This window comes from Oncorhynchus mykiss, chromosome 4, assembly GCF_057628025.1.
Source record: "Oncorhynchus mykiss isolate SJ-2025 chromosome 4, ASM5762802v1, whole genome shotgun sequence".
NCBI lineage: Eukaryota > Metazoa > Chordata > Actinopteri > Salmoniformes > Salmonidae > Oncorhynchus > Oncorhynchus mykiss.
In genome coordinates, this window is record NC_143025.1 from 24,729,935 (window position 1) to 24,753,666 (window position 23,732).

The following is a 23,732-nucleotide window of genomic DNA, read 5'->3' on the forward strand; positions in this document are numbered from 1 at the left end:
GAAGTTAATTTGACCAACATCACTCCTTTTACCAGGAAATTACAATATTTTCAGTTCTTAGTAACACCACATTGCCTCAGAGTAAGCAAGCAGAAAGGGTATGTGATGTGTAGGCCCATAGTGGAATGTTAGTGTAGGAACCATAGTATGAGTAGTCTATGGTGAGAGGGTCGCCTCACCGATTACGCTGCCCTCCTCTATGACCACTTCCACAGTGCGCTGGCGGTACTCCACGCGGAAGTTGAGCATGCGTGGCTGTCGCTCCACAATGTGTCGGGAGGGGAGGGCGGGGCAGAAGGCTGAGGAAGACGAGGAAGACGAGGAGGATGCTGCTGGAGCCGCTGGTGGAGCCGCTGGTGCTGCTTGGCTGCGAGTTCCATAGATGTTGGCCTGGGATGCCACGCTGGATAAGTTACTGTGGGTTCAGACAGTTGGCAAAGGGTCAGACGAAGCATCATGTAGAGCAGTAGTATTAATACTTGATCAGCGGGGACACCATCCCATCCCATCCCCCCCCCCCCCCCCTTACCTCCTTACTCCATTTACACATACTGTATACAGATTTTCTATTGTGTTATTAACTGTACTTCTGTTTATCCTATGTGTAACTCTGTTTTTTGTCACACTGCTTTGCTTCATCTTGGCCAGGTCGCAGTTATAAATGAGAACTTGCTCTCAACTGGCCTACCTGGTTAAATAAAGGTGAGATTAAAAATATATATACAGTGCCTTGCGAAAGTATTCGGCCCCCTTGAACTTTGCGACCTTTTGACACATTTCAGGCTTCAAACATAAAGATATAAAACTATTTTTTTGTGAAGAATCAACAACAAGTGGGACACAATCATGAAGTGGAACGACATTTATTGGATATTTCAAACTTTTTTAACAAATCAAACACTGAAAAATTGGGCGTGCAAAATTATTCAGCCCCTTTACTTTCAGTGCAGCAAACTCTCTCCAGAAGTTCAGTGAGGATCTCTGAATGATCCAATGTTGACCTAAATGACTAATGATGATAAATACAATCCACCTGTGTGTAATCAAGTCTCCGTATAAATGCACCTGCACTGTGATAGTCTCAGAGGTCCGTTAAAAGCGCAGAGAGCATCATGAAGAACAAGGAATACACCAGGCAGGTCCGAGATACTGTTGTGAAGAAGTTTAAAGCCGGATTTGGATACAAAAATATTTCCCAAGCTTTAAACATCCCAAGGAGCACTGTGCAAGCGATAATATTGAAATGGAAGGAGTATCAGACCACTGCAAATCTACCAAGACCTGGCCGTCCCTCTAAACTTTCAGCTCATACAAGGAGAAGACTGATCAGAGATGCAGCCAAGAGGCCCATGATCACTCTGGATGAACTGCAGAGATCTACAGCTGAGGTGGGAGACTCTGTCCATAGGACAACAATCAGTCGTATATTGCACAAATCTGGCCTTTATGGAAGAGTGGCAAGAAGAAAGACATTTCTTAAAGATATCCATAAAAAGTGTCGGTTAAAGTTTGCCACAAGCCACCTGGGAGACACACCAAACATGTGGAAGAAGGTGCTCTGGTCAGATGAAACCAAAATTGAACTTTTTGGCAACAATGCAAAACGTTATGTTTGGTGTAAAAGCAACACAGCTCATCACCCTGAACGCACCATCCCCACTGTCAAACATGGTGGTGGCAGCATCATGGTTTGGGCCTGCTTTTCTTCAGCAGGGACAGGGAAGATGGTTAAAATTGATGGGAAGATGGATGGAGCCAAATACAGGACCATTCTGGATGAAAACCTGATGGAGTCTGCAAAAGACCTGAGACTGGGACGGAGATTTGTCTTCCAACAAGACAATGATCCAAAACATAAAGCAAAATCTACAATGGAATGGTTCAAAAATAAACATATCCAGGTGTTAGAATGGCCAAGTCAAAGTCCAGACCTGAATCCAATCGAGAATCTGTGGAAAGAACTGAAAACTGCTGTTCACAAATGCTCTCCATCCAACCTCACTGAGCTCGAGCTGTTTTGCAAGGAGGAATGGGAAAAAATGTCAGTCAGCAAAACTGATAGACATACCCCAAGCGACTTACAGCTGTAATCGCAGCAAAAGGTGGCGCTACAAAGTATTAACTTAAGGGGGCTGAATAATTTTGCACGCCCAATTTTTCAGTTTTTGATTTGTTAAAAAAGTTTGAAATATCCAATAAATGTCGTTCCACTTCATGATTGTGTCCTACTGGTTGTTGATTCTTCACAAAAAAATACAGTTTTACATCTTTATGTTTGAAGCCTGAAATGTGTCAAAAGGTCGCAAAGTTCAAGGGGGCCGAATACTTTCGCAAGGCACTGTAAATAATGACAACCTTCAAAGCTGTACATTTTGATATCCACAACAACAAATAACTTTAAATTCATTACACATTCAACTCTAAGAGAACCAATACCTACATTTACTCAATAAAATGGTTCTAATTATTTTTCAATAACATTTGTATCCCATTTCATAAGAATATGTAGTCTTAAAAAAAATGTGTAGTAAAACTCCACTGCCATTCCCTAGTGAGGTCTCGACCACAACTTTGAATACCACTGATGTAGACCAACAGAGCATCACGGAGTCTTTTGTTTCGTTTCAACCACCAAAATACAGCATTATTCTTATTCCACATATGGAACGTGATGATTAAAAACTTGGTATCACAATGCATGGAAATGTTGAAGGAAAGCATCACATTTCATTTTAAGTAGCCTAAACCACAAAAAATACCCAAAAAACTGGAGCGTGCCAAAAAAATAAGAATACCCACAACCCCCTTCTAAGGCAATAAGGGTCGCTCAGCCGCAACAAAAATAGTCTCAGAGTCAGTGTAAACAGGCTTCACACCCGGGATAATATGGGCAGGGTCCTATAGACGCTGAATTGTCTTCCACTGAGCAAAATCAGTCTTTTTTTTGTTGCAGAGACCAGAGACACAAAACGCCTTTCTCTCCCTCTCTGACTAGGGCCTGAATTCCCCTGAGCCCTAGTCCCACATGGCAGTAAATAATGTATTTTCTCTCTCCCAACCCAGACAAAGAAGCTTCTCTTTTCCTCTGGGGTCAGCACATATCGCACTGGGAGGGGGAGCAGGGTGCCAAGGCCTTGCACAAAGAGTGCATTTATCCCACCTGATTACAATACCAAAAGGTTAAAGACGTTGGGATTCTGAGGCCACGTTGAAAACTGTTACAAACAGTCATCATACCGTAAACAGAAGACATAGGTCAGGCTTGGATACACCCACAGCCAGAAATTAGGCATACCATCATAGGTGGAAGGGCAGAGAGAGAGGGAGAGATAGAAACAGATGGGCAGGTAGAAAATTGTGTTCAAGAAGAGCAGAGGCTGTTGGCAATAATCAAGGGTCAAACCCTCAAAGGGCACGTGGCCAAACACCTGTATTCCAGATACCTGCACAACTGACCTTGTATACTAAACAACATTTTTTTTTAAAGGCACAAAATGCAATAAGTTAAAGTTCATATAAGGAAATCAGTCAAAAAAAAAGGTAGGGGCGTGAATCAGAAAACCAGCCAGCATCTGCTGTTACCACAATTTGCCTCATGCAGCGTTTCCAATTCATGATGCATTTCTATGGGCTTATTTTGGACCTAAGCTTGTCGCCTCCCTTCCTGACTATCATTTAGGGCGGAGACGCGTCATTATTTACAGATCTCTGGTGTAAATGGGACAGTGCACACAGCACAGAAGGAGCGAAGGAGAAGAGACCAAAAATACAACATGAGAACAAGCGGACAAAGGATCATAAAAATGGAAATTAACAAAATCTCAATTCCTGCAATACAGGAAAAACATGCATTCGATTTATTGCCCAGCCCTACAACAGAAAACCGTTCACCCACATAACACCATACATGGATAATACACTTGGTGTGCCACACGTTAGTATGCATATCGAGAAACACCCCGTCATCTGCGGTTGTGAGGCGGATTAGAATTACTGCCACATTCTCTAAACGTTGGGCTCCACAAAATGGTTCAGAAAACAAAATTGCCAGTTTGAGGTAATCCACCCTTACCTAGTAAATGTTTAAGAGTGAAACTAGAAGCACGGCAAATTACACTTCCTGTAGAGTGCACAGATACTTCAGTTTCAACCTTGGTGCATAACTGACAACTTATCATACATATCCATCAGAGAATATGTTGGTGTTGTTGAGACCGGCCCATCTGTCACCTAATCCATTGTGACGCTTCTAACTTGACCCCACACACAGACAACACAACCAAATAAATATGACGTGACAAAAATGGAGGTGAAAATTCACCATGGACAGAAGGCTTGGAATGTGATGGAAGGTTTCAGATAACAACAAGTATCGTAGTTACACTTAACTACAAACTTGGCACATTGATACTAAGGATCGTTAAGTCAGGAGAGTTTCAAATAAAACGGCGGTTCCATGGCATACATGTAGATGGCACTCTCCACCTATTCAATGTGATGCAGGACATGGCTTTGTGGCTGAGAGCAAGCCTCCAGCTGGCTCTGGTCACCTCAATGGAGCCGTTTACTGTGGAGGAGTGCCATCCTACGAGAGCAGCCTGGTGCCAGCTATTTAGTATACGGGCTAGCTGCAAGTCACGCTGCCAGGCTCCATTCATAATTATGTGTGCCCTTAAGAAAACCATGTTCTCATGCCCCAAAGTCTTAAGAAACTTACAAAATAAACCGTTTAACAGAATGTGCCCAGCCTGAATGTATTTGTTCTTGAGCTCAGTGTATTCATGAGTGCTGACTGACCGTTGAGCAAAAACGTTGTCCACAATGCCTCTTAGAGGCTTTTCTCAGTTAGTAACACTCTTAATTCCAGCTTTTGGCAAGATCTGTTTTTCTGGATTTATCCTCTTTCCCAAAACACTATTTTGCTTCTGTTGATAGCTACTACTGTATACTCAAAGAACATATCAAATACTATCACAGCTTAGTCTGTTCCATTTTCTCCCTACCATTGAAATTCAGTAATTCAAATGCAATGACACCTACAATCTCTACCTTGAAAATCACCTCAAACTATAACCACCGCCAAAAATACTAGTATTTCACCTGATATTGCCTAGCTTTGAGCTAGAAATCTGGTTGCATGATTTACGGGCTACATTGGTGTTGAATTCTCAACAGAGTAAACTTGAAAAAGTGAGCTTCCTAAGGGAAATGAGATCCAAAGCCTAAATGTCCTGCACTGATGATGATCACGATTGTTTCCCCATCTGTCACAGGTTGTGCCTACTCAAGCTCGGTACAAGAAACAGAGCTACATCTTCAAGAGGTCAAGTGCGCTTGTGAAAACAATCATTAAAAACGGATGTTGCGGTACTACTGTCCCAAAGCTACATCACTCAGCAATCCTCATCAGGCCACACAAAGTTTAGGCCTACTGCAGCTTTACAAAAAAAATGACTTTAAAACATCTAGGCCTACACAGACGATGGACTAAAGCTCCACACAGCTATGAAAATGTACAGTACTAGTCAAAAGTTAACATTCCAGGGTTTCTCTTTGTTTTGACTATTTTCTACACTATAGAATTGTGAAGACATCAAAACCATGAAATAACACATATGGAATCATGTAGCAACCAAGTGTGTTAAAATCCAAATATTTGAGATTCTTCAAAGTAGAATAATCCCTTTGCCTTGTTGACAGCTTTGCCTTGTTAAAAGTTCATCTCTTTCCGCCATAATGCGTTTGAGCCAATCAGTTGTGTTGTGACAAGGTTTGGGGTGGTAAACAGAAGACAGCCCTATTTGGTAAAAGACCAAGAACAGCTCAAATAAACAGGTTTAAACGACAGTCCATTACTTTAAGACATGAAGGTCAGTCACCCCGGATATTTCAAGAGTCCTTCATGGTCAAATTGCTGCAAAGAAACCACAACTAAAAGGACACCAATAAGAAGAGACTTGCTTAGGCCAAGAAACTTGAGCAATGGGCATTAGACCGGTGGAAATCTGTCCTTAGTTCTGATGAGTCCAATTTTGCAATTTTTTGGTTCCAACCGCCATGTATTTGTGAGACGCAGAGTAGGTGAACGGATGATCTCTGCTTGGACGTGGGGGTACTTTGCTGGTGACAGTGACTTATTTAGAATTCAAGGCACACTTAACCAGCATGGCTACCACAGCATTCTGCAGATAAACACCATCCCATCTGGTTTGCGCTTAGTGGGACTGTCATTTGTTTTTAAACAGGACAATGGCCTAACACACCTCCAGTCTGAGTAAGGGTTAGTCGACCAAGAAGGAAAGTGATGGAGTGCTGCATCAGATGACCTGGCCTCCACAATCACCCAACCTCAACCCAATTGAGATGGATTGGGATGAGTTGGACTGCAGAGTGAAGGAAAAGCAACCAACAACTGCTCAGCATATGTGGGAACTCCTTCAAGACTGTTGGAAAAGCATTCCAGGTGAAGCTGGTTGAGAGAATGCCAAGAGTATGCAAAGCTGTCATCAAGGCAAAGGGTGGCTACTTTGAAGAATCTCAAATATATTTTGATTTGTTAAACACTATTTTGGTTACATGATTCTAAACTCAGCAAAAAATGAAACATCCCCTCAATGTCAACTTCGTTTATTTTCAGAAAACTTAACGTGTAAATATTTGTATGAACATAAAAGATTCAACAGACAAACTGAACAAGTTCCACAGGCATGTGACTAACAGAAATGTAACAATTGGGGGGGGGGGGGTGGCATCAAAATCAAAAGTAACAGTCAATGCAGCTGGTGGCCACACCAGATACTAAGTACTGCAGTGCATCTCCTCGTCATGGACTACACCAGATTTGCCAGTTCTTGGTGTGAGACGTTATCCCACTCTTCCACCAAGGCACCTGCAAGTTCCCGGACATTTCTGGGGAGGAATGGCCCTAGCCCTCACCCTCCGATCCAACAGGTCCCAGACGTGCTCAATGGGATTGAGATCCGGGCTCATCGCTGGCCAGGGCAGAACACTGACATTCCTGTCTTGCAGGAAATCAGCCATACTGCTCGTTCTGTGCGTGGTGGCATTGTCATGCTGGAGGGTCATGTCAGGATGAGAATGCAGTCAGGGTACAACATGAGGGAGGAGGTCTTTCCTGTAACGCATAACGTTGAGATTGCCTGTAATGACAACAAGCTCAGTCCGATGATGCTGTGACACACCGACCCCCTCCCCCTCCAAATCGATCCCGCTCCAGAGTACAGGCCTCGGTGCAACGCTCATTCCTTCGACGATAAAAGCAAATCCGACCAGCACCCCTGGTGAGACAAAACCGCGACTTGCCAGTGGAGAGCATAGGTGGTGATTTTGCTGGTGATATCTGGTGAGGACCTGCCTAACAACAGGCCTACAAGCCCTCAGTCCAGCCTCTCTCAGCCTATTTTGGACAGTCTGAGCACTAATGGAGTGATTGTACGTTCCTGGTGTAACTCGGGAAGTTGCTGTTGCCATCCATTGCCTGTCACGCAGGTGTGATGTTCGGATGTACCGATCCTGTTCAGGTGTTGTTACATGTGGTCTGCCCCTGCGAGGATGATCAGCTGTCCGTCCTGTCTCCCTGTAGCGCTGTCTTAGGCGTCTCACAGTACGGACATTGCAATTTATTGTCCTGGCCACATCTGCAGTCCTCATGCCTCCTTGCAGCATGCCTAATGCACGTTCACCCAGATGAGCAGGGACCCTGGGCATCTTTCTTATGGTGTTTTTCAGAGTAAAAAAGGTCTCTTTAGTGTCCTAAGTTTTCATAACTGTGACCTTAATTGCTTACCGTCTGTAAGCTGTTCGTGTCTTAACGAACGTTCCACAGGTGCATGTTCATTAGTTGTTTATGGTTCATTGAACAAGTATGGGAAGTTATTTGGACTTTTACAAATTGTCTTTGAAAGAAAGGGTCCTAAAAAAGGGACGTTTTTTTTTTGTTGTTGCCGAGTTTGTTATTTCATAGTTCTGATGTCTTCACTATTATTCTACAGTGTAGAAAATAGTAAAAAATAACAAATGTTAAAAAAACTTGAATGAGTAGGTGTGTCCAAACTTGACTGGTACTGTTTGCTTTTTTGAGAAGGCCAATTTTATTTTACAAGAGCATGAAAAAGTAACCATCTCTTCTCTAAAATGTGCTTTCACTGTGGGTGATATAAGATACTATGACATTTCTATAATCTCTCGCATAATTTCATACAAATGATTGTTCTATATTCAGGTCAGCAAAAGGTTCAGGGCATTGCCCACACCTGTGCTTACAGAAAGTACATGAAGAGCGTGTGCAATGGTAGTTTTAAGCCACTGGCCTCGATTTCCATTTACACACATATTTCAAGTGAGTAAGAACAGGACACAGCTTGGGAAATATTGAAATGTTGAGGCAGTATTGAAATGTTGAGGCATGAGCAATACCGGACTTGTTGCTCACAGTTTTTAAGTATGGATTTGAATGTGGTGATGCATGCCTCCTGTGTAAAGGGTGTTTTCTATTTTGCCGTAGGTTTACGGGACTTCATGCAATATGGGCAACATTATTGGAGTGGATGTTTAGGAAACAGGCTACATTTTATTATCTGTTCCCTCACATCTGAACAAAGCCAACTGACAAAATTTGCACAGTGAACACTTGATTGACTCTTCTGAAGAGCCAGGCTTTTCTGGCATATTACCTTTGCAAGATCCCATTCTCTTGTGGTATCACACCATTGATGGCCGCCTGTAAAGAGAGAAAAGACAATGGAAAATGTTGTGTTGCAACTTAATACATTCCTGAAAGCATGCATGTTCCAACATCAAATCCTGATTACTGTAGGTAAATGTCCCCATAACTTTCTACTGCCAGTTCCTGCTATTAGAATGACTGCAAAAGGTTGCATTTGAAATCAGTCATGCGAGAAGCGGAGTCACTAACCGCTAATATATTTCAAAATGAAAATCCCCAAATTAAGCGTTACAGTAATTACTTCAGAAAGCATTCATACCCCTTGACTAATTCCACATTTGTGGTTATAGCCTGAATTCAAATTTCTAAAAACATGCTTACACTGTCATTATTGGGTATTGGGTGTAATTGGGACAGATTTTTTATTTTATATTTTCAAAGCAATTTGATACATTTTTTGCAAATGTATTGGAAATTAAACACAGAAATATCTAATTTCCATAAGTATTCACACCCCTAAGTCAATACATGTTCGACTCACTTTTGGCAGCAATCACAGCTGGGAGTCTTTCTGGGTAAGAGCCTTGCGCAGATTGAAGTTAAAATTGTAACTCGGACTAGAGGTCGACCAATTATGATTTTTCAATACCGATAACGATAATTGGAGGACCAAAAAAAGCAGATACCGATTAAAATCGGCAGATTTTTTAATTTGATTTGTTTATTTGTAATAATGACAAATACAACAATACTGAATGAACACTTATTTTAACTTAATATAATACTGTTTGAATGAATGCTTACGAGCCTGCTGCTGCCTACCACCGCTCAGTCAGACTGCTCTATCAAATCATAGACTTAATTATAACATAATAACACACAGAAATACAAGCCTCGGGTCATTAATATGGTCAAATCCGGAAACTATCATTCCGAAAACAAAATGTTTATTCTTTCAGTGAAATACGGAACTGTTCCGTATTTTATCTAACAGGTGGCATCCATAAGTCTAAATATTCCTGTTACATTGCACAACCTTCAATGTTGTCATAATTACGTAAAATTCTGGCAAATTAGTTCGCAACGAGCCAGGCGGCCCAAACTGCTGCATATACCCTGACTGTTGCACAGAACGCAAAAGAAGTGACACCATTTCCCTAGTTAAAGGAAATTCATGTTAGCAGACAATATTAACTAAATATGTAGGTTAAAAAATATATACTTGCGTATTGATTTTAAGAAAGGCGTTGATGTTTATGGTTCGGTACACATTGGTGCAACGACAGTGCTTTTTTCGCGAATGCGCTTGTTAAATCACCCATTTGGCGAAGTAGGCTACGACTCAATGATAAATTAACAGGCACCGCATCGATTATATGCAAGACAGGACAAGCTAGATAAACTAGTAATATCAACCATGTGTAGTTAACATAATCACTAGTTACGTATGATTGTTTTTTATAAAGATATGTTTAATGCTAGCTAGCACCTTACCTTGGCCTGCCACGCAGTCTCCTAGTGGAGTGCAATGTAATCGGCCATGATTGGTGTCCAAAAATGCCGATTACTGATTGATATGAAAACTTGAAATCAGCCCTAATTAATCAGCAAATTCGGATGAATCGGTCGACCTCTAACTCGGACACTCAGGAACATTCACCGGCTTCTTGGTAAGCAACTAGCGTAGATTTGGACTTGTGTTTTAAGTTATTGTCCTGCTGAAAGGATAATTAATCTCCCAGTGTCTGGGGGGGAAGAAGACAACCAAGTTTCTCTAGGATTTTGCCTGTGCTTAGCTCCATTACGTTAATTTTTTTAAGACTGAAAAACTACGCAGTACTTAACGATTACAAGCATACCCAAAACATAATGCAGCCACCACTATGCTTGAAGACATGAAGAGTGTTACTCAGTAATGCGTTATTGGACTTGCCCAAAAACATAACACTTTGTATTGTGGACAAAAAGTTAATTGCTTTGCCAAATTTTTTGCAGTATTATGTTAGTGCCTAGTTGCAAACAGGATACATGTTTAAATAAAACTATTTTTGCACACAGAGTCCATGCAACTTATGTGACTTAAGCAAATGTTCACTCCTGAACTTATGTAGGCTGGCCATACGAAAGGGGTTGAATTCTTGACCTAAGACATTTCAGCTTTTCATTTGTAAAAATATAATCCAACTTTGACATTTTGGGGTAGTGTGTTTAGGCAGTAAAACAGCAAAATATGGAAAAAGTCAAGGGGTGTGAATTATTGCGGAAGGCAATGTAGATAGGATGATATGAAAATATAGAGATGAAATCACAGGAGAACAGATCATTCATAAAAAAAATTTAAAAAAGAGGTTGAAGTGTCAGACTGTAGGCCTCAGAAAAATGATTTATTGTGAAACTCATTTTAGGGAACTGTAGAGGATTGAGAGAGCAGCAAGAGGACAATGCTAGCAGCGAGTAGTTTTGACCCACTGTTAGGAACCTATTGGAAGTGAGAGCTCTAGAACAGGGGGGATATCCAGCAGTATTTGAAAACAGTACAGAACGTACCATAAACTACTAGGGACATAAACAGAAAATATTATAAAATGATTACTGGGTCCAAGGGGCACTGACAGTATTTAACACTTTTTTGCTGTCCTGTACCAACAGGTCTCTTGTCAATTTTGCTCAACCTAACAGCAACACAAAGGAAGTGCAAGTCATCACATTAACAGATGTGTCTAACCATCGCTGATGCACTCTAATCTGACTACCAGTCTCTTTAGCTAACATTTCACTCCTTGCAATTGCCAAAGAGCCTGGCCTTTCGGCCATCTCAACATTTAATATGCGCTGGATATACGGCGGAGTTGCTCATTGGTTGTTGGAAATAACACATTTTCCATAACATGTGGCGCCTAAAAATAGAATTAGTTATAACAAAGTCTTAACACATTTTGTGGTTGGAATTGCAGAATATATTATTTTGAGAATTTAGACATGCGCTAGCAACTTGACACACTGCTTTCGTCTGGGCAAAAAATATATATATTTGCATAATCATTGTGATTGGAGGATAGCTGTGAGGGTGATCAAATCCTCTGTTCTCCTTGAGCTCATTAATGATAGAATGTTCATATTTGAAGACGGCATAAAAGCCAGTCTCTTTGGCACATGACATGGAGTGGATTAGCTGAAGAGACTGGTACCCAGACTACTTAGGCCCTGCTTGCTTGCTCTGAATAGCTGCCAGCACAAGAACAGCACTCTGCTAAATATAGCACGCCCCCATTAAAAAACAAAAACTATGATAAAGGGTTACATTGTAAAAAAATATAATAATAATAATAATAATAATAATAATAATAATAATAATAATAATAAAAAAGAACATTCCACAAGGATCAGTTTCATACTGCTCCTTTGAATCTCAAAATTTAAATCAAAACTGTCAGGAGACATTATTTATATGCACATTAAAGACAGGGTAGTAGCCCAAATTACGTTGTCTCTGACAACTGGATAGACATGGTAATGATGGGGCAATGTTGACTGAAACGTCACAATCAAGGGGCTGAAACATCTCAGTAATAAGTGTACCATTTCTGTTAAAATAGAAAAACTGAAATAGGTAACAAAATCACACTGTGTGCTTTTAGTGGCTATGCTTTTTGCTTATTTGGTCAATTGAACTGGCTTAAAAGTTGCAGTAACTAGAACGCACCAGTGCCCAGTTGTACTGTAGCATGGTTTGATTTTGTCAGGTTCACCATGTAGACTAAGCCTTTGTGGATATGAGTAGAGAATTGTGAATTAAGCCTAGCTAGGCCATCATTTTATATAAATAGGTCTTCATTTAATAAATGTTAGCACAGAGTAAATGGACCATCACTAGACATGAGCCTACATAGTTTTCCCAACTGCAAAACTAATAAAGTACATTTAATTGATTGAATGTTGATTGAACAACAAAAATGCTGGCATTATATTCCAGAAATTACCACATATAACAGTAGTATCACTGTAAAGCACATACTGAAATATAAACCTATAACTCACATTACTCAAAGGTACGTGCACCACTAAAGGCTGTAGTTCAACAATTTTAACAGCTAAATAAATAGATGAAATACTTCCAATTTATAAGAAGAAAATTGAGTCTTGTTCATATGACCTACTGATGTTTGAACTTACCACTAAATCCCAATTATTGAGTTCTAAGAGCGTGATTGCCTCTGCAATGTCGTCAATGCCAGTGCAAGCCTGTTAGAAAAACAGAAACAGAGGTCATGTACATAGCACAAAGACCAATAGAAAGTGTAATTGAGCAGCTACGGTGCTAACTGACAACACCAGGGTTATGGGTTTGATTCCTGCATTGACAACTGAATGTGTGTCACTATGACCTGTACTGTGTAGCCAAGTCACTTTGGATAAAAGCATCTGCTAAAACCACATATAACACCTACATGCCAGCTCATTACAAACATACAAGTTATAGATTTATTTGTTGTATTAAGAGATTGAGTTTATAACTAATTTACAAACTGCGCCACGTTCCCAAATGTGCCTCACCAATAAATGAAATGGACACGTGGAAAGTATACTACTTGCATAAATTACCATTATCAGTACATAACACTAAATGATACTGTAATTACCTGTTATCAACTATCCTATGTATCTAGTCCTTAATGAATAAGGCTCCTCCACTCAGTACATCACTGGGTGGTTTGACTGACAAGTTATAATAGGTTATTATCAGTATGAAGACATGTTACAGTGAACTAGTTATTTCCATTGCACTAACCACCTATGCTAAAGCTAGTATTAATGTGACATTGAAAGGATTCTGCAGATGTAGCTGCATGAAGCCTAATGTGGTTTAAAGAGGAGCTAAAAAGGAGAGCATGTACTGTGAAGCAATTCTGTCATCATGGATAGCAGTCTTAACGATTTATGATTGATGCGGCGACTAGAGTGGGCAGACTGGAGCTCCTACATCACATAAAATTAAGTTATCAAAAACTGATAACAGCCACAAAAATGCTGAAGAACACAGAGCATCAATGGGATGTGTAAATGCAGGCTATTCTTTGGGTGCTGAAATAGGTTTATTTACACACACACACACACAATATATATACACACATACATATTTTCCCCAGGTCGTTGCTGTAAATCAGAATGTGTTCTCAGTCAATTTACCTGTTAAAACAACGATTACATCTAGAAAAAAATAAAACAACGATTACATCTAGAAAAAAATAAAACGTAATTTTCTGTGACGTCGGAACTCCAGTCCGCCTACACTAGTCACTGCTCAACTTCGTCATTTTTTTTACCCATTAATCCGCTTTACAACAAGGAAAGGGTTTGGCCTCCCGGGATGTCCTTGTCCAATCGCGCTCTAGCGACTCCTTGTGGCCAGGCACATGCACGCTGACACGGTCCCCAGGTGTACGGTGTTTCCTCTGACACATTGGTGCGGCTGGCTTCCGGGTTAAGCGAGCAGTGTCGAGAAACATTGTGGCTTGGCAGGGTCGTGTTTCGGAGGACGCACGGCTCTCGACCTTCGCTGCAACTCCTGTACGGTCTCAGGAGAGGCGATGGGACAAGCCTAACTACTAATTGGATATCATGAAATTTGGGAGAAAAAGGGGTAAACATTTGTTTTAAATTGTAAGTAAAAATAACAATAGGCCTACGAGAAGACAAAAATAATAGGACGTCCATCTAACTGGAGGAAATTATTGTCCGACAAATGATTTAAGAAGCACTGCCCCAACAATGAAAAATAGTAGATATGTGCGGTGTGCACTCGACCTTGGGTTATTGCCGATGCTCTCCACTGGCGCCAATAAAATAGGCAATAGGCTATACTATTATTATACTACAATTTAAATCAAAATGTACTTTTGGGAAAGCTTCCCCTGATGGACACGCCACCTATGCTTGCATATAAAAAAACGTAACGCACTTAACCTCCATTCCCTATTCGATTGCAGGCTACGGATTATTTTGTTTGTGGGCCATTCTAAATCAAATAATTCCACATACACACTAGATTGCTGACAGGTGTATAACATTTTTGCACACAGCCATGCAATCTCTATAGACAAACATTGGCAGTAGAATGGCCCGTATTGAAGACCTCAGTGACTTTAAACGAGGCACTGTCATTGGCTGCCACCTTTCCAACAACTCAGTTTATCAAATTTCTGCCATGGTCAACTATAAGTGCTGTTGTTGTGAAGTGGAAACGTCTAGGAGCAACAACGGCTCAGCCCAGAAGTGGTAGGCCACACAAGTTTACAGAACAGGCCCGCCGAGTGCTGCTTCCAACTTTGTGGTAACATTTTAAGGATGGCCCTTTCCAGCATGACAACGCACCTGTGCACAAATTGAGGTCAATACAGAAATGGTTTGTCGAGAACGTTGTGGAATAACTTGACTGGCCTGCACAGAGCCCTGACCTAAACCTCATTGAACACTTTTGGATGAACACAGACTGCAAGCCAGGCCTAATCGTCTAAAATCTGTGCCCAACCTCAGGTGTCCACATACTTTTGGTCATGTAGTGTATATTAGTAGGCAATATATATTTTTTTTACCTTTATTTAACTAGGCAAGTCAGTTAAGAACAAATTCTTATTTTCAATGACGACCTAGGAACAGTGGGTTAACTGCCTGTTCAGGGGCAGAACGACAGATTTGTACCTTGTCAGCTCGGGGGTTTGTTATCAGGATGATGCAACCTTCCGGTTACTAGTCCAATGCTCTAACCACTAGGCTACCCTGCCGCCCCGATATGAAAGACCAGATAAAATTAAGAATAGTCTGCTGGATGAGAATATTATCAAGTGCTTGTCAAATTGTGAAGAGACTGATGAAACATGTGGAGCAGAGCTCATCATGCAGCCTTAGAATGTATAAAAAATCTAAACATATAGCCTAACGTTTGTGTTACAACTAAAGTTGTAAATAAATAGCATAAATAACTAAATTAAGCAGATAAGAGGACCCCTTTCTTTGTTAACTGCTCAACACAGAATAGCCACATGTACATACTCCCTCGGGAAATCGTTTGGGGAAAAAATTGTATTTTGTTCAGCTATCTTCAACTGTATTCTTCATACTATTAAAATAATGCAAAATTATGCCATGGCAAATCTTGTCTGCTAAATGAACTAGTGTAGCCCACAGCCATATGGCATTGCCAGATCAGGGGCTAATATAAGGACAACTCAGAATATGCTATTCTGTTCTTCTGAAATTAGGCTAAAGAAACATATGAAGAAAATGTAGCCTAAAATAAAATGTATTTATTGTGATGGTGTAGGTTATATTAAATGGATTTATTCTCCTTCTTAAAATATAGATGTTAAAAAGGTCCGCATTAGTGGCTTGTAGGCTATGAGTGGAAGCCAGGAGATGCTAAACGCGTTTGTTATTTAATGGTCAATTACTGTGAGACTGGTAGTTATTTGCGTTTCAATCACCAGCTGAGAAAATGTCATGAATGCCACAGCACTATTCAGACTGCAATTAGATGATAATATTTGGGTCAACTGTACATAGTGTTCTGTGAGTGTCACTGAGTAGGCTGATACACCATTTAATGGGTGCACAATTCATAGGTTTGGTTGTACACAGTCACATACAAGTATGCCCCCAATGCAATTCTGAAAATAATTCAGATATCCAGAGTGCAATCTAAACAGATGTACTTTAAAGCAAATCCAAATAACTAATTACAACAAAAGACAATTATAACATTCAAACCTTGTTTAACATTATTTAGTCGAATTGTGTCATTATTTTACTATTTTTATCAGTTTGCATCAGTTTCATTGGGTACTTTTATTTTGAAGGCGACCCGCGGATTCCACTATTGTTGCTCACGCCAATGTTGTTCACAACACACTGGTATGGCTAGCCTAAAGCTTGATTTTATTCAGTCACGTGGTGCACTGTGTTCTTCAGCTTTTTTGTGGCCTTGTTATTCAACGACCTGTTATCAGGATGATAAAGTTCATTTGAACGTTAGGTAGCTAGCCAACTGACTTACCTGGCTAATAAATCATCACCACTTTACAGATAGTCAACCTTATTCCAGCTCATACTTTCAAACACTAGAGCAGGGACACACTGCATAAGAAATTCAAGTCTCTACTAGCTAGCTCAACAGTGACCAAGCAAGTTAGCCAGCCATCTGTCAGTTGAATATTTACAATTCATGGCTAATTTATCTAAAGAGGACACCAAACTAACTATATCATATTTAAATCCATGTTAGTTATGTGCTCTGCTTTGTTGTTACTAGTAGCTAGTGAGCTAGCAACTGACGTCTAGCCATCTAGCTACTAGACTGGCATACCACATTAGTTGGCCAGCGAACGTTAACTCATTTTGGGGGGCTGACAGCTTTAGGAAATGCTCTGCAACAATGTAATTCTAAAATACCCCAAACGCACCTGTGTTTACTTACACACACACACACACACTTTGTTAAAATGCATCAACTTATTGATAAGCGGGACAGTGGTGCAGCTCAATTTGCTAACGTTAGCTGGCTTGTTAGCTAGTTAGCGTGCTAACGTGAGCTTAGTAAGCGTTAACACGCTAGCTAGCGAAATGTGTTTGCCTTGTCAGCTGACGAGACAGCACTGTTGACATTGACACTGCCTATTAATGTAGGTTACGATTCAACATAAACTAAGTAAGTCGCTAGCTTTGTTATTGTGACATGAGGAAAGTTGGAACCCACCTGAAAGTCAGCCAAAATAATTTCTCTGTCCATGTTGTTTTCGCTATCAGAGGCCATCGCAGTGACTGGCTAAAACGCTAGCAAGCTATTTTTCTTCTATCGCTTGCTTGCTATCTCACTTCACTCACTCAGGCAAAGGGTCACTAGATATCATGTAAATATCGTCTTAAGTAAACTCAAGACATCAATATGCGCCAGATGTCTAAGGAGCAAATGCCACACTTTGGGTTGGTTTGTACAGCTTATATGAATTTCAATTCTCTGTTATCGTCAGTATTCACGGCTGTCTTCGCTTTACGGCAACCGCAAAGTTGGGTATGGTTCATCTTGCTGTAACGTTCTGAACACATACATTCAATGTATAGAGCGCGAATGGGTCGACAAAGAGTTGGAGGGCTCTATTTTTTTGAGAATCCATTTGATTCTATGCATTTAATTTTCTATTTGCAACATTGGAACATTTCGCCTTCACGGTATGCCCAAATTGTCGCATCGTGAGGAAGCTCAGCTGTTATTCTTAAAGTGACAATTCTCTTTGATAAATACATTTCATTGTACTCCATACCAGTAGCATATGCAATGTAATAAAAGCATGCCTATCAGGACAACCCATCACAGGAGACAGAAAATGTAGATCAGTTATTTTTTGCATTTTCAAATTGAAAATGGACCAATAAAGCAAGTTCTGTATTGTTGTATATTTTACTGTATTGTATTGTACTAGACCACAAAACCAGAAATAGCCCACATAACGGATTCATTTGTTTTAACATTAGCCTTACTTTTGAGCTTTCACATCAAATGTTTAATAAATTACTATGAGAAAACAACACAAACTCCAATGGACAGCTCCAATGGCCCACACTGTGCGTACTGAAGGCCTATAGCCAACATTTGGAAATCTCTCGTTCTAAAAATGTTTAACATAATGATTTAAGTAGCCTAAGTTATTAATTTGACATAAAAGGCTTACAAATAGGGATAAGCAATATTCTTTCCAATGGTCATCTTACATAATAACATTTTTGAATAGGCATGAGTTTAGTAGACTTAGCTAGCATAGGCCCTACACCTGTCTTTCCCCCATCATAACCCAAATTCTAGGTTGTTTTTATTTGTAAATTGAGTCTTTTAACAATGTATAGCTTTAAAATATGGTCAAACTATCAATCTCATGGAATATCAGTCTTTCCAATCTACTCTGTCGATCAATGTTTCCCATCCCTCATTTTACCAAACACAGTGACAGGGTCAGGCTGTGAAATTGCAGACTTGGCCTTCAATACCTAATCTAGGCATGCCGACCTCATTGATAACAAAATCATAATGCTTATGTTTGTATGCATAGGCCTAGGTTATATCCAAAATAACTGATTGAATATATCATGTTTTTGACAGGTAGGTTTACCTACACTCTCACGATGGTAGCCCTATGATATGACTAGTTTGTGCAGAAAATGGCTCTGCTTCTGTGCTCTCAAGTTTAATTGTTGCCTTTGCCAGAGACATGACAACCGAACCTAACCAGAGAGCAATATGAACTGTTCTGGAACAACATTCCGTGGCATATTTTGGTTATGAAAATGTGATCTTGTGGTTGCACTCGGGAAAGTAGCCTAGGACACTATCGTCATAACTGCAGCCTTTTTGATGATCACTGTTTTCAGTCCCGCCCTCTCGCTTTTGTCGACTGTTATGCATGCGTTCGGATTCCGTATTTGAAAAATAGGCTAAAAGTGATGTCAAGAACAGCCTTTTTTCCCTCAAATACTGACTTCCAACCAGTCGAATGAATTAACTAATTCAACATATGATGGCAAGGGTAAGGAGGTGTCGTATGTAGGATAATGTTATATGAATGAAGGCTAGACTATACATTGACATTTGTGTAGGCTATGTTAAGATATATTCATACATGATTAGGCTACACCTACCCGGCATATGCCTGTTACAGACTGAACTTGAAACTACTTAGCCCATGGTGTGGTTGATTTCATTTATTTACTCAACTTTACAAGTTTAGTAGCGTAAATCTGTTCAGTGTAACAGATGGTAGGCAATGCTGCTACAGTAATGTGCTCAGCGGAATATGCTAATATAACGTCAATATCAAATGACTAAACTGTTCCCGCGCACAGTCCCGAACAAACACTTTAGGCTACTATTAATGAAGCAAAGAAGGACGATATCCAGACCGTGTATCGTCATTTGAAAATGGGCGGGAAGTGTACATAAAACTCTGAACAAGCATCTCTCCAAATGTCATTGGATGACTTAACGTTGTCAGAATGTTTTTTTCTAAACTATCTTTCTCAGCCCCGGACTGGTAAGAGAGCAAGTCGACAATCAGAAGCTACAAACTTACAAGCCCTAACGAAACGGCAATGTTCCATGGATACAGTTGCAGCAGGACATCATAGGCTACGTTTTTGAGAGCAGGAGACAGACCAACATTTTGGAGTTGCAGATAAGTTGCACCTGTAGGCTAACCTGTATCGTCAGTCCGGAAGGGTAGTATATAGCCAAATTGTGGAGTTGGATAGAATCTTTCAGAATAACACGGGTCTATAAATTAACCATGGGGAATATCCCTGAACACTCTTTTAGAATCTCAAACGTTATCAACTTCACGTGAACGGGGTTCATGAATAAAGATAAACCTCAACTCTGCAGGCTGGACGATTGGAATTAGTTTTTAGTTTTTCAACTTCGTGCATCTTGGTCTACAAGTGGACATCCAACATTCCAATCCAATGTGATAAAAAATAAATCATTTTTAAGGAAGGTGGTGATGACCATACACTTGAGTTGGAAATGGCGTGACATCCATGTTTTCCGTGCTGGTGCGAGTTGTTACATTGGGATGGTATTAAAAAGGGAGGCGGACCCTGGCAGTGTACCAACTTCTTTCAGGCTACAGACTATTTACTACATTTTCGCAGTGCCTTGCGTCACAACCAAGAAGACGTATACCATCAAAATCATTCACACATACCTTAGTATCAACTTGTGAAACCTGTATCATATAACATTATTCTCTTTATGGTTTTCGTCCACCAAGAATGGCTGGAGGGGCAAACAGACTGAGCAGCGCATCTGCAAGAGGAGACTTAGCAGAAGTCGAGATGTTATTACAGAACGGAGCAGATGTTAATGAAAACAATGTATTCGGCAGGACACCGTTACAGGTTGGTTCTGCATTTGATTTTATAAACATGTAAATCTATAAATTCATGATTCAGTCTATTTGATCGATTTGAACTTAAACTACCACATCTTAGCATGTGTGTGTTAGTATAGCCTAATGTAAAATGGACTAAACTGCGTGCTTTATTGACAAATAAAGTGTTAAAATTATCCAGAGGATACACTTTCTGTAACATGGACTATATATATACTTGATCCAAATGATTTTGAACGAATAGTCTAATATAGCATAAAGAGAATAGGCTGTGTTGGGTGTCATATTTTAAATTGTATGATTTATGGAGAGTGCAGCAAAGTGACTTGTAGGCCTTAATTTAGTAGCATTATGTGAACCACTAAAACCCCCAATGTAGACTAGAATAATGATGTACACCTATTCGTGATTTACCAGAAATTGTAATTGCAATGCATTATATATTTGTTGTTGTTGAATATATTCATATTTTTTACATTCTGTAGACTAGAAAGTTTAGCAGGTTAATATATCTTGATAAGGATGGGTTCAAACATTATGAAAACTTGTCAATCATTGAATAATATGATTATGTGTTTATATTTATAAAGAAGTATCATTGCTCAATAGTGATAATTAAAGAAGATAATATAGTCAAGACCTTGATGCTTGACCTCATGCACTACTCTTTGGACAAGCATGCACACTCAAACACATAGGCCTACGAAACATGTAATTGGTTTCAACAATACTATTTCTTCTATTTTAAGCGTATAGATAAAACACTAATTTGCTGTCTCTTTATGTCATGACACATTTATGTGGGTTGATCACTTGGTTGGTTAGGCTATATTTATACCGCCTTGGCATACCTCTGAATATCTGCCTTTGACCACATGGGGAATCTCCAAATGCAATGTTTGCTTTAGAAATGTAACTAAGTTTACTGTTTTACCATTCCATTCTATACTCAAATTCAAGGTGCTCTATAAGATTTACCTTAGTACATAAGAAAACGATATAAGTATGACATGTATCCTCACGCACAAACTGTAATACACTATTAGTATCACTCCTCTCTTCCAAATGAAAAAAATATGTCATGGCTATTAATTCTATATGCCTAATAATGATTACCACGAACTAAGGCTCTATGATTTATTAGAAGATAATAGGTTTACATCATTTAGGTAAAAGACGAATGAAAAAAGGCTAACACAATGAATAAATAATACATTGTTATGTGGTTTAGATTCGTTTTTTTATCATTCCTTTTGAAAACAACAGGTGTAAATCCGGACGTTTCTCCCCTTGCAACAGAGCCTTCAATAATTCCTATTTTCCTTAAAACGGTATACTTCTTACAGCCTTCATGTTCTGTCTTTGCATATACTATACTATATAAGTATTCCGCTCTCAACCAGCTCTGATATACGATTATATGTGCCCCCTTTTTTTTATTCTTTCTTTCTTTCTTACATTTTTTTACAGGTGATGAAACTTGGTAACCCCGCCATCGCCGAAGCGCTGCTGAGGGCGAACGCAAATCCAAACGTGCGCGACCATGTCAGAGGTCTCACCATCACTCATGACGCTGCAAGGGATGGATATGCAGACACCCTACACGTACTGATGGATCATGGCGCAGACGTCAATCTCCTGGACAATGATGGCAATCTTCCATTGCATCTAGCCGCAAGAGAAGGCTATCTTGATGTGGTCCAGCTCCTTGTTGGTTGTACGATGGAAGCCACAAGGTGCAACTCCAAAGGCCACACACCTTATGATCTGGCGACTATGAACCATAGAGTATCCATTGCGCAATACATTCAGGGGCACACTAATTCATGAATATATATCGGACAATCCTGGCTGGGATAGCGAGGTGGTAGGCCTGCATAAGAACGAGGAAGAAAGTAGCAAAAACATGTAGGTCCATCTACCTCTCTGGTTACAATGTATTTGGATGTTTTTCAGACATGATAGCCTCAATTCTCAGTCATAAAGGAGGACCCTAGCATGAAGGTTTCCTCCAAACTTAATAAGAAAACATAGCCTAATTCCATAGTTTTTGACTCCAATTTTCTCCATCGCAGAACAAATGTGTCGAGATTTTTTGCCCCTGGAATGATCATTTGAATCTATTTAATATATTAAAGCATTTTTAGGCCGACAACATTTCCCTAACAACATCTCCAGCTGCTTTGTTTCTCTTTTTTCTCTCATGTTTTTCCGATATTTCCTAGTGGTACACGTAAGGTGGGGATTTGTCTTTCAAATTCAATTCACTACCAACATTTTAACTATTTGAGATGTGGGTTTGATACTTCAACGACGATTTAAAATTAAATGAGGAACAATATTTTATTGTTTAACTTCAAGACCATAGGCTGTAGGTATTAGAATAGATGACCCTGTTCATCCAAGGTAGCCTACCTACTCTTGTGCGCATAGCAAATGTCTTATTTTGTCCCGATAGCCCATTTTGTTAATTAAACCCATGCCATTTTGAGTAATAACCCAGTGACCTAGGCCTACCTTCATTCTTCTTGTCCAGACCATTGGTCATAAATTATCAATCTAATGGTAGCCTGACTGTATCGGCAATTATTTTCGATTTTACGTGCACTTGTAAATAATCAAACAAATAGATTTTGTAAGGAACTGTGAAAGCACGCGTTTACTAATATTCACGTTTTATTTTTTACCAAAGACAACAATTGTCTGCAGGTCTTACCTGATTTTCTGTTTGGCTTTTAGATTGCAATTTGGTTGAAATATAATGTACGTAGTATGCCTCGTTTTACTGTATGATCTTATATTTGAATATTGCTAATCGATGATTTTCACTGTTGTTTTATTTGTGAGACGAATAAATTCATTTGTCCACTGATTATTAGAAGTTTGCGTCATTTTTTAAATAATTTGCCATTTTTTTTATATCCCCCCTGAGGCTACTCAGCACTGCTGATGTGATCAACCAACAGTGATTGTTCCATACGATATAGTATTTTATTAATTCAAGGAAAATATAGGCTATTGAAAGTAGGCATACCCTACCTTGGAATGAAGTATATGAGCTGGACCGAAATACTAGGGGTCACAATGAAACTATAAAAAATATTGTTACTCCAAAC

The 23,732-nt window shown here is 39.7% G+C and overlaps 2 protein-coding genes across 6 annotated transcripts in view; one reads left to right on the plus strand and one right to left on the minus strand.

Moving 5' to 3' along the window:
* Nucleotides 1-17,960, minus strand: part of LOC110521562 (FAS-associated factor 1) — an 88,712-nt gene extending 70,752 nt beyond the window's left edge. The window contains exons 1-4 of one of the 4 annotated variants that reach the window (XM_021599186.3): nt 17,436-17,960; nt 12,860-12,928; nt 8,694-8,740; nt 180-415 (exon numbers count right to left, since the gene is read on the minus strand). In XM_021599186.3, the coding sequence (XP_021454861.3) occupies nt 180-415; nt 8,694-8,740; nt 12,860-12,928; nt 17,436-17,492 (409 nt within the window). In that variant the 5' untranslated portion in view covers nt 17,493-17,960. The remainder of the gene's footprint in view (nt 1-179; nt 416-8,693; nt 8,741-12,859; nt 12,929-17,435) is intronic. The other 3 variants (XM_021599185.3, XM_090231560.1, XM_021599187.3) reach the window with 3 other exon arrangements.
* LOC110521563 (cyclin-dependent kinase 4 inhibitor B) lies at nt 17,275-23,488 on the plus strand. 2 transcript variants are annotated; one of them, XM_090231561.1, is made up of 3 exons: nt 17,275-17,387; nt 20,497-20,623; nt 22,087-23,488. In XM_090231561.1, the coding sequence occupies exons 2-3, from the start codon at nt 20,498-20,500 to the stop codon at nt 22,444-22,446; spliced, it is 486 nt and encodes a 161-aa protein (XP_090087687.1). In that variant the 5' UTR covers nt 17,275-17,387; nt 20,497; the 3' UTR covers nt 22,447-23,488. The 2 variants fall into 2 exon arrangements, with proteins under 2 accessions (XP_090087687.1, XP_036825227.2); XM_036969332.2 differs by lacking the exon at nt 17,275-17,387 and adding an exon at nt 19,120-19,257.
* Nucleotides 23,489-23,732: the final 244 nt, after the last annotated feature.

Coding starts and splice junctions, on each gene's coding strand:
- LOC110521563 (XM_090231561.1), top strand. CDS start 20,498: ATGGCTGGAGGGGCAAACAGACTGAGCAGCGCATCTGCAAGAGGAGAC. Junction 20,624..22,086: donor TCGGCAGGACACCGTTACAG/GTTGGTTCTGCA, acceptor ATTTTTTTACAG/GTGATGAAACTTGGTAACCC.